General features: G+C 31.7%; 1 protein-coding gene across 16 annotated transcripts in view; it reads left to right on the forward strand.

Annotated features, from left to right (window-relative positions):
* The window catches only part of tutl (immunoglobulin superfamily member turtle), a 313141-nt gene that overhangs the window by 274529 nt on the left and 26219 nt on the right, over positions 1-12393 (forward strand). Inside the window, exon 1 of one of the 16 annotated variants that reach the window (XM_074123053.1) lies at positions 4796-5719. The exons of the other annotated variants lie outside the window; for them this stretch is intronic. Within the exon in view, the coding sequence (XP_073979154.1) occupies positions 5714-5719 (6 nt within the window). The 5' untranslated portion in view covers positions 4796-5713. Of the gene's footprint in view, positions 1-4795; positions 5720-12393 lie in introns of those variants that run through there. 16 annotated transcript variants of the gene reach the window in all.

Consider the following 12393-nt stretch of genomic DNA (forward strand, 5'->3'; position numbering starts at 1 on the left):
CCAACTTTCTTTTTTCTTGCTAATGGTCAGAGCCCAGTTTTATCATCTTTACCGCTACGCCAGACTTCGTCTTATTTTGTTGAACCAAATATTTTTCTAAAAATTTTTCTCTCAAAATTGAGCAACACTTATTTATTAGATTTATTCTTAGTTTGTAAGTGACGCTGGAGTGCTCATTAGTACACTGGGCAGACATAATATTCATACGATAGACTTGAGTTTCCTTTTTATTGCGACTGCTTCTCATTTTTACCAACAATTATTCGCAGTACCTGTTGGTCTTTTATTTCCACTTACAAGTATCGTTAGTTGAGTAAACGTGAGATGCCATAGTACACAAATTCTTCCACCTTTTCGAAGCTCTAAGAACAAGAAAGATGTTTTGGCCTGAGAGACTTTCTTCTTCTCCTAGATTTTTGTCTTCGGCACATTAACTTTTTCACGCTTCTCCCTTACACTACCTAATAAAGAACGCGCTTTAAGGTCGTTGACTAGGTATATGTGCAAAATTAACTGGAGAAATATTTGTCCAAACATACTTATAATTAGCTACTAGCTTATTACATTAACAGAAGCAGGCTTTCTAAATTCAAAGAAAGAGGTTGAGTCCTTAAAAACATTGAGATGCATTTTTAAGTTTTAATATTCAACTAAATGCTAAAATTAAACTAGAAATCTCAAGCTAAGCAGAAACGTACACTACCAACTTCGACAGAAAAATTTTAGTTACGTGAATTGTTTTTAACTATCATAGGGCATTACTGCTGCAGGTTAACAGTACAGAATTGCTCCGAAGACAATATTACTACCTGTAATAAACTTGTCGCCATGAGACCATCCCTAAAAAGAGATGAAATTGATGCTATTAAATTCGCACCGTTTTGTGTTGAAACTTTTTAAGGCAGAATTGCCCAATTAAGGTTATCAGTAAATTAAGCAGTGGCAACACCTGATTAAACCATAACAGAATATAACCAACCTCCTTCGTGGTCATACTTTCCTCACGAAGAACACCATTTCATCAGACCTCCTTTTTGGGTACTTATACTTCCAAATCGATTGGCAAATAGAGAAAGACAAGTTTCCGAACAACTTCATGCTACGATTAAGCGTTCAAAGGTGAAGATAATGCTTTTGTAATATATTTTTTTGGGTCTTTTATGATTTCTAGACTCTCGCTACAGAGATTTCATTCACAGTTGAATTGACTCTTTCAGACTCACAAAGGAGGGGGAAAAAAAGGAGAATAGCTCCAGCGGTAGCTCCTAAGCCTGAAGCAGGTACGAGGGGCACTATTTATATTTTGAGCCTAATAATAAAAAAAACAGTAATTTGTGATTGAAAATGACTTTATTGTTTTTCAAAATATTCTCCTTTATGATCTATACACTTCTGCATGCATTCGAACCACTTGTCAAAAGCATTTTTTTCCATTCCGCTTGAGACACCTCCAAAACATGGTTCGTAGCTCCTTAGACTGGAGCACTTTAAGACTTGACTGGCCATTTAAAAGCTCCGAAAGGGTCTGCTGCTTTCTGATTCTTTGGAGAAATTGAGAAATTTACAAAATATCCCCTGGATTACTGGAAATGACATAGGAAAAGTTTTAGAAGAGTCTTCGATACTTAGAAGGTTTCTATGGAAACAATATTTATAGTCTTTCGAAAACTATAGATTTCTTTGGTAAATTTTAGAAAATAGGCTTGGAGCCTTGGATTTAATTGGGAAATGGGCTTAAGATGTACTAAGGTGGTTTAGGGATATTTTCCTCCTTGAAAAAAAATCAAGTAACCTTCCAAAAATAACGATTGAACTTGCCCGACTTCCAAATACCACAGCTAAGCGAAAACAACTATTTCTAAAGCTTCAATGAATAATTTTCATAAATAAAAGAATTTTAATGATTGATTTATCTTCAATATTTTTAATATAATCAGTGAAGCAAAATATGCTGTGGATATATTAAATATTTGCATTACAAAAAATTACTACAGAAGTGAATTCAAATAATTTTATTGACCTACATATTTGTTTTGCGATTAATATTCTTTCAAGATCACCATATTTTTTTTAGCGTTTCTTTCTTCTTTTTTTTTTATCTCTTTAGAGTTTATAATCTTAAACAAAGTAAAAATAAAATAAAGAAGTATCTTAAGAACGAATTTGAGACATCTTTGTTTTTTCTCTTTCTCTCTCTCTTTTAATTAACTTCGAAAACTCTTCCGCTTTTGCTACCAACAAGTTTCTGAAACTTGAGCATCTGGAAAAGTTTCCCTTATAGAAGAGTTTCCATTTTCTTTCTTTTTTTATCTTAATTTGTCATTAAAAAACTTCTTTTTGTTCTTGTCCTTTTAGTACTAAAATAAAACCAAATCTTTATTGTCTTTTCGCCAGAAGCAATTTATTTCGTATCATCTCTAGAAAAATAAGACTTTTTTTTGTTTCTCAATCTAATTTTACTTATTTCTGTGCTATTTAAAATTCACTTAGTGTTTAAAACATTATTCGATCTGAAATATGGTAAGGTGAATCTTAAAGAACATAAAAAAATGGTTCAGTGAAAGCAACAATAGAGTAACAAATAATATTCTAAATAAGTTATAACTTTAAAATATCCATATTTGAAAATATTTAGTTCTCGTTATTCAGAGATTAAGCAGAGTAACTGAAAATCAATGTAGTAGATAGTGCAAATAATATAACTGGTTATTAGAAGTAGCCTCTAAATTAAAATAACTCGTGTTGTCACTATGGTCGCAGATATCTTTTAGAGATATGGGATGTTTTTATTCTGTAGCTGGCTGGCAATGGGCCTGAGCCCCGAAAACTCGTAAGGTACTCATCCTGAAGCAGGCCTCTTGACTGTCTGATCCATATCTTCCAAAGATCTCTTTGAGAGTATGCCTTCTCTTGAATAGGCTAGATCTAAAATTCACTGGCAGACAAAACATAGCCTGGAAGGAAGACTGTACCGTCTCGAAAGAGTCGCAAATCATTCTTTAGTCGAACTACTCTCACTTACCAGGTTCCAGCTCCAGAAAGCGTAGCCCACTTCAGAATAAGAGCAGACTAATTATCGTTTAAGAATATTGTTGCAAGATATTGATACTTTTTTTGAATGGATGAAGTTTTTTCAGCTGAACTATATTACTTATTAATTAATTTCCTTTGAAAGACTCATGCCTGTATCAAAAACCTAAAGCATTAAATAACATGGTACACCTACTGAATAAATTTACTGAAAAACGGAATAAAGAGCAATTTAGAAAAAATATCGAAACCGAGCCACAACGCGTAGCCATACTTTTAGCACTGTGAATCCTGGAAAAATCAATAAATTGTCCTAGGGATGATACACAAAGATCCTAGATTAATTACTTAACAGTACTCAAAAATAACTTGAAAACTGATAACCACATAATAAAAACCTAATTAAGAGGGTTATTGCAGTCACGTGATTAACCAGTGTATAACCTCCACTAGTGATGGGCAGAACGAGTCCGTCTTTGGACTCGTTGGATTTGAATCAGTTCCAGGGTTGGAATCGATTCCAACAACTCGTTCACCGATTCCGGTCTCTGTACTTACCCTATGCATTAGTAACATTGTCACGCAATTTATTAAAAAATATCATTAAATGTTAGCTTTCCCAGTTAATAACAAAACTATATTTCTTTAACACACATTGAGTACTATCCCTAATTTCCAATTGCACTGATAAATATAAAATTAACAACGTAACACAAAAATTAACATAAAAATAGACTAGTCAATTATAAAAATTAAAGCAATGCTGTTTAGTCATTATCTAGCTTGACCACTGGAAGACTGGAGTTAATGTGCTTCAAGAGGATCCAAGATAGAGAAACGGAAATGGGTAGGAAATTATTCCCATAAAAAAAAATCTAACCCTTCAAGCAAAATGATAATTATTCATAAATAAAGAAATATTTATTTACTAGGACTTGTATATCAAGCTTTAAAAATATTATCTCATTATCTTACGAAAAGAAAAAGCTGTGTGCTTAATCTTTAACATAGCGCTGGACACTCTTATTCTTATCTTCATTGGGTAAGTTTAACCGTGTACATGACCGTGAGACAGTCAAAGTAACACTGAGCCAAAATTTAGTATTACCTAATTGGTTTACTTACTGCAGTATCCCTCCCACTCTATCACCAATTTCACAAACATTCATCGATTGGAAATAATTTTTAGTTAAATATTCGTTTTATTTGAATACAAAAAACATTATAACGCTTTCTTAAGATGATTTTAATTTTTAAAATTTGTTTTTGTCCATTACTCTTATAAAATACGAAGAATTTCAAATAAAATATAATATACAAACACAATGATCTAGTGTGCAGGTGGAGTCAGTCCTCGTTACCATAGCAATGGAACCGTTAAACAACTCCGGTTCCAGCTCCAGCAATTTCTATTGGCTAGATTCAGTGAACGAAAAAATGGAACGAGTCCGGTTTCAAAAGGATTTAAATCACTCCGGATTCGACTCCACCAACTCCAGTGGATTTAACCAATGAAAATGCTAGAGCTGGGCCGGAGTCGTTTAACGGTTCCGTTGTCATGGTAACTACGACTGACTCCACCTGCACACTAGATCATTCTGTGTTTGTATATTATATTTTATTTGAAATTCTTCGTATTTTATAAGAGTAATGGACAAAAACAAATTTTAAAAATTCAAATCATCTTAAGAAAGCGTTATAATGTTTTTTGTATTCCAATGAAACGAATATTTAACTAAAAATTATTTTTAATCGATGAATGTTTGTGAAATAGGTGATAGAGTGGGAGGGATACTACACTAAGTAAACCAGTTAGGTAATACTAAATTTTGGCCCAGTTTTACTTTGACCGTCTAGCTGACATGTACACGTTCAAACTTACGCCAATGAAGATGAGAGTAAGTGTCCAGCGCTAAGTTTAAGATTAAGCACACAGCTTTTTCTTTTTGTAAAACAATAAGATAATATTTTAAAAGCTTGATATTCAATTCTTAGTAAATAAATATTATGAGTAATTATAATTTTGAAGGGTTAGAATTTTTATGGAATAATTTCCTACCCATTTCCGTTTCTCTACCTTGAATACTCTTGAAGTAAGTTAACTCCAGTCTTCTAGTGGTCAAGCTAGATAATGACAAAACTGCATTGCTTTAATTTATATTTGACTAGCCTATTTTTGTGTTAATTTTTGTATTACGTTGTTAATTTTATATTTATCAGAGCAATTGGAAATTAGGGATAGTACTCAATGTGTGTTAAAGAAATATAGTTTTGTTATTAACTGGGAAAGCTAACATTTAATGATATAATAATATAATAAATTGCGTGACATTTGTTCTTATGTTTAATCGTTCCAAACCTTCTGCTGCCTCATTTTCATTTTTATTTGCCTAAATTTTTTGGGGCGGGGCGGAATCACTTTTTTTAAAAATAGGGATTTGAATCAACTCGTTCCACCATCGGACTCGTTCCAATGGAACGAGTCCGCTCAAATAGCCCATCACTAACCTCCACCTCCAAATGTAGTGCACCGTACTGGGACTGCAGATGAATTAGTTATCCTTGTTGAAATAGTCCGATCGGATAGCAATTTGATAAAAATGAAAACTTAAGTCACCGACAAACAAACAAGAATTCAAAATGTAGAAGATGAAAACAACTAAAAAGGCCTACCAAGTAAGCAATGTATGTAAGTACATATTTTTTCACCGGATTTAACGTAGTCTTTGATTTAAGTTAATTGTCAACAAGAAACAAACAACTGCGCAACAAACACTAGGCAGTTGATTACTGTAGTTTGGTACAAGTCCCGATCCCAAACTTTACCTAGAAAGACTTCTCTTCGTTTTTCTTTATTCTGTAATTGCAATTTGCTTAACATTTATAATATTTGTACTCCTTTCAATTGTTGTACTTGTTCAGAGATACATGGAAGGAAATATTACGCATTAGCTTTCTTGTATCCCCTTAACTCAAATTCATTGTAAAAAAGATTTAAACCAAAGTAATTGATAGGCCCAAAACTCGTATTATCCAAATTCAAATGAATGAATGTATTTTATGAGTCGTTTTCTCAGTTAATTGTGGTCTGTTGTATTTCAAAAGATTCTCAATGATTTCTTGAATCAGCATTGTAGTTCGATTGTGCTTTAAATTAGTGTACGATTCCTTAAGAGAATCATCTTCGTAAAAATTTATTTACCTATTAGGTGAATATTGAGTTGTAAGGGAAGCGTTCTGGCTTTTCATTGTTACTCTTAAGCAGTTTCTTACACTTATGCATCTAGGTATTCAAGCCACCAGGTATTTTCCGAACGGAAATTACTGTTTCTTGTTCATTCACCGAGTACTTTTGGGTGTTATAAAGAAGTGATATCCTGTAAGAATTACTTTTAGGACCTTTATAACAGAAGTTGTCCGTAGATCTTTTTTCTGTGAGGCGCAGGTTTTTTTTTATTATTTTATTCTAGTAATCATTGTTTGTACGTTTACATTGTTGAACAGATGAACTGTTTGTTTCGGCTGTAGAAGCTTGTCCTTTGATGTGGCACAAATCTTGGCTTGAATATAGAAACCAGACTAAAGCCAAAGCGACATGGTAAGAAGTCGTTTTGATTTAAACTTAAATTTTAAGCTTTACCGGTACTTGTATTATTTTTAATCTACTTCATTACTATTTTCCCTCAAAAATTAAAACTTCTTTTCAGTTAAAATTCATAAATCACTTCACATGTTTTAAGATAGACGGTATAATGTGTTACACAAAGTTGTTCTTTTAGGTGGTTTATCAAATTATGTTACACAAGCCTTCTTTACGGGAATTTCTGTTCGAAAAATCTGTGTTATGAAAGAGGCTTTTAGGGGGTTTATCGATATGCTGATTTAATGGTGATTATAAATTAGTTTACTATACTTATGTACCATCTGTGGCCTTCGATATAGAAATAGTATGCTTTATTGGTTTTTGTAGGAAATCGGAATGGAATTTACAGAAATCGTAGGATCCTACCAATTCAATTTATAATACAGCTCTTTTAGAATACTCTCAATTAAAAATTTCAGCTATTTTCTAGAAATGGAAAGAAATTATATTCTTTTTTTATAATTTCTAGTCATAAAGTTATTTATACAAAATAAAATAAATTAATTAATTAAATTAAATAAAGAGCAACTATTATATTGTGAATTGCATGGTGAGTTCGATATCATAAGTAGCTGGAGGCTCATTTGCAGAGCTTTGCCATTATACATTTTAATGAATTTTAAAGAAAGCTTTTCAAAAAGCTTGTCGCTATTTGTTTTTTTTTTGCGGGCATCATTAATTTTTTTTAATGATTCTCAACAAGATTTTTAGTATAGCTTTTCAAGTTTTCTTTTGAACAATTCAAAAAAAAAGAGAAAGAAGTCCTTGGTGCAGTTACTCTAATAATTGTAGTTTACTTATCTGCAGCTCACCAAATAAAATCAGATAAATTCATGAATTTTCGTTTTCAAGTAATACTGTAATATTTGCATGTGATGAATCTTTTTAACTGTTATCCTATAATGTGAATTGTTTCAAACTTGCTGTTCAAAATTATTATTGCAGATCTCATTTCTGTATCCTATAAATATTGATCATTGCGGTAAAAATTTCGCAGATATATCAGCCTGAAAATATTTATAAACGTCCGAGTTAATATTATACTAATGAAGCTTATGCATACCTTCAGACTACTATAAATACAGTAGTCGTAGTCTGCGACGAACTTTCTTTTCAAAAGAAATACAAGAGTCTTCGCAAAGAAGGCTTAATATCTTCCCATATGGACAATCTCAACAAATGTTATCCCAAAAGAGTGATTGGAGTGCTAATGAAGGGAAGTTTAGAAGTAGTAATTTAAAATGATTAGAACTAAATTTTGTAAATAACCCATACTTTTCCATTCTTTTTTTGAAGTTCTTCCTGGATATCCCTTTTTGCAAAGATTATTTTATGCTAGGATGGATCTTTAAAGAAATGGTGTTCTTGAAGAAAACAAGTGCTAACTCAGTTGAGGATTGGGAACTGAAAAAAAATAAATAGAAATATTCGAGATTTCCGTTCAGCGATATTTTTATTAGTAAAATATATTATTATTAATGGAATTGAAATTGTGCCAGTAGGCTTTCAAAATGAGCTTGAAGGGTGTGCAGTTGGATTCCCCCTGAAAGGTTCGGCAAGGAAAACAGCTCAGAGTTCAGTGGAAGAAATTAACTGAAAGAAGTCTTCTCGATAAGAATTGGTGTGATTGAAGGCTATGAAGAGGCTGGACATGATATTACCAGGATAAAGAAGTTCGATTCCGCCAGGTATTGACCAGGTATCAACTATTGATCTTAGAAATAGTAAGAGCTCCACAATTAGAACGTCCAGACCATTTTGGATTTGCGTGTAGATTACTATCTTAGATTATTATCCTACTGGATCAAAAAAGTTCTGGATTTTTTTAAATTCATGATGAGAAAGGCATGCTCATCTAGCATAACTGTTTTTTGAAGAATGCCTCCCTTCCCAAAAATGACGCCCTCAGAGTACTCCCTTAAAAAATAAATTGCTCAAGATTTATGTAAGGAAAAATGTTCTTTACTGATAGAGTTAAATAAAATATTTTTTTCTAACTTTAACTATATTTTTTTAAAAAAGTTATTAGTAGCTCATCCGTCTCTTTAGATATTGTGCTGTGGAAATGTTATTTTCTCTGCCTAGAGGTGAATTATGTGAGCAACACTTCGTCGAACAACAATTATTCGTCAGGTTATTATAGTTGTTCATTTTGAAGCAGCAAAAAAACTGTGAACCTCATGGTTATTTTAGGATCTTATACTATTTTAACCAGTAACTATTGTTTACTACATCCTAGCTTGTAAATGTAAGAGTTTTTTTTTTCTTCAGTTATGTACAAAATTAGAGTAAGTACATAATATGGTGCAATTAACATCTCTAAATTCATAAAATTATATTTTGCATATTATATTGTGGCCTGGACGAATTTTTTTTAGAGTTAGTTACAGTTCTGGCTTAAGTGACAAATATTTTCATGCCAGATCATTATTTTAGCATTGAAATGTAACTCTGTAGTCTATAAAACCCCTTCATGCTTATCTCTTTAACAATAATATCATTTAAAAAAATTCAAATTAGAGACTACCTGTTGTATCATAAAAACAACATACTAAAAATCATCACTCTGATCAGAGGACTATCAATCTATAGATGATATCAAGCATTCATATTAAATATTTTGTTGATTTTGACATTAAGAACCCTTATCATATTATTGTACGACTGGGTCAGTTTCTTATTGACATTATCTTGGTCTTCTGTGCCTAGAATTTTAGAACGATCTTAGAAATAGTAAGAGCTTCACAATGAGAACTTCTACACAATTTTGGATTTTCGTGTAGATAGTTGGATCAAAGAAATTTTTAATCAAAAATCAATCTTTGGGCAATAAAAAAAAAAAAAAAATTAACGTTATGAAACCATTGAAACTAAGTCAAAATATATTGTTTATTTTAAATACCACACGCATTATTTAACTTACCTTAAAGACAAATTTTCTATAGCAAATTAATTAATAAATCCCTGATGATGTTTGAAAATCTGAAGCCGATTAGGGATTCGAAAATCATGCGTGCTACATATCGGATAAAGTTGAAGTTATTATCCAGCATGGCGGACCTTATCACATTTTCAAATTATATTGTATTTTATTCAAGAGTTAAACATCACTTAATTTAATTATGACGTATTTAGGAGAGAGTTATTTCATATTCTCTTAATGGAAAATGTTAATAAACAATTTTGTGTACTGAACAGTTTCATTAATATTGAGAAAATTAATTAGGTAATTGAAGTTGTAATTTAATTGTGGTATTTTCAACTTCATCTTAAGCTAATTAATTCAAAATTTTCGTTCCTAATGCATACATAATAAATTTATGACCTCACCAAATGAAAACATGTCTTAGGTGAAGACTAAATATTGAAATCGAATTGAAATTTAATACTTGGTTAAATCGAAGGGTGCCTTGAGACACTTGTAACTTTATATCTAAATTATCACTATTTATATTTTTAAATTTTATTTTTGTTTTGCTTTTATTGTTTATAGCGTTAGCGCTATAAGTAACAACGATAACAGTTAACAGTAGAAGTAAATGAGAGGAGAAGTTACCCAGTGGTAACACTCCAAAACATTATATGGTTAGTCACTCTCTTCACTTGAGAGGAGATCACTGTCTTTTAAGACGTCTTGTCCGGGTTGTCAGGAAGAGTTCTAGAAGAAAGATTTTTGTGCTAGAGGATTTATATGAGATTGCAGGTTGAAGTGGAGTTTTCTATATCGTGTTTTCAGCGACTTGGGTGACAAAAGGAATGGTTAAGGTCAGTGTGTATAGTCCAGGTTGGGAGACATAAAATGGAGCGTTTACTATAGTTCGAAGTATTTTAGATTGTAGAGATTGGAGCGTTTGGTTGAACCCCACAGCTCTATTCCATACGCCCAGAAGTATAAATTAGTCTTTTGTTGTCCAAAGAGAGTTTTGATCTATCGTCTTAAGATTGTCTTTTAAGTAGTCGATAGCGTCTGTTTAGTTCTGTTCTTCTAAGTCTAGTGTGGGGTTTTAAAAATTAAGGTTTTATTGTATCTAGCTGTTGAACTACTCTTTTCCAGGGTTTTCAAACTAATAGATTTTGTGATTTGTCTCCTCTGGTCTGCAAAAACCACACAGTTATCATACCGCAAACTAGCGATTGCAAAAGTAATTGAACTGAATGTGATGTTTTCTGTGCTTGTCTTGTCCTAAGAATTGGCAAAAGTATTGATTTTTGGCCATATTCGGTTCTAAAACTTGCTGATAATTACTGGTGCCTTGAACAGCCAGAAGCTTAGCATCATGAACTTGTATGCAGAATGTTGTTGGCCCCCCTTGAAACTTCCACTCTAAACCAATCCTCTAGGGTCATACATAGATTGGGTGACCCCTTAGATCAGCCATCTAGTCTTGTCAATGAAGCAACTGGTCATTGGAATCCCCCTGTGCTGTTTGCACAAAATTAATTTAGTGTCAATGTCAACATATTATTACAATTAATTGTTTAAACTAATTTCTCTTCACAATTGAACCTTCTCTGAACTCTGAACCCTCACCAAAAAGCTTTTTGACGATGGACGTTTATTCGAAAAAGTTGCTGTTACAAAAATTTTTTAAACAGAATAATTGTAATAATAAATAGGTATAATAAGAATAATGAAAGTTTAAATATTTTTAAAAACAAACTAAGCTAGAAATTAATGACAAATGCTTGTAACGAAAATTGTATTCTGACAATTTATCACTCTATAAAGAATTGTACTTTTTATTTTTTTTAAGTTTTTTATTGTGTAGCTTATAACAATCGAAAATAGGTACTCAGAGGTCAAAATAATTGGTTTTCTTGCAAAATTTAACGATCGATTTCCTTGAGAGAGATCACATTCGATTATTACAACACACACAATCATATCATTACAAACATGCATCCATCGACATAAATAAACTAATCATAACAAATACAAAGAAAAACAAAAATTTACATATTGGTACTTTTTATATATTTTTTTACTTTTATTTATATATAAATGGAATAATTATATATTTATTGATTATAGTTGGTTAGCTACTTATATTAGTTTAATGTAGTGCATGTAAGGAAAACCCCCCAAAAAAAATCATTTATAAATTTTTGACCAAAATTGTCGTGAATTTTATTTAAATTAATCGATGGGAAACATTCTTTTGCCTTTTTTCTCCAATTTAAAGCATTTTGGACATTTAAAATCTCCTTTGAATTTTGAGTAATTCGTGAAATCACTTCATTGGTCTCATTCTGTCTTACTTATCTTACTTTAAAAGAAAAACTCATTCTTAAAATGATTCTTTCATTTTAAGGCTTTAAATTTAATTTGTTTGAATCGCGCTAGTTCTTGATTCTCTTGTCGTTAAAAAAAGTGGTATTGAAAATGAATTGTCGTGGATAAAGACAATTTCATGAGAAATATTTTTGCAAATCATCATTTCAAGATTTTTTTTTTTTTTAATGTGTGAGGTGTTGATCTTTTAACCTTTTTCACTTATGTACTGTGTGTATGATCTGTTTGTGGGTACATTGTCCGGCAATGATCTTCGACTAGCAGATATTAGATAACTTTTATTCTAATTCTCTGGTACTGTCGATATCGGCAAGAAGTTTCAAGTAAAAAAAATTCAAGGGCTTTTTGGTCAGCGAAGTTTTTACTCTAAATTAAAAGCGGAACTCTTCAAAGTGTTGGCATACCACAACAAATGGAAATGGATGAT

The sequence above is a fragment of the Rhodnius prolixus genome, unplaced genomic scaffold (assembly GCF_049639745.1).
Source record: "Rhodnius prolixus isolate KJV_2025 unplaced genomic scaffold, Rpr scaffold_14, whole genome shotgun sequence".
NCBI lineage: Eukaryota > Metazoa > Arthropoda > Insecta > Hemiptera > Reduviidae > Rhodnius > Rhodnius prolixus.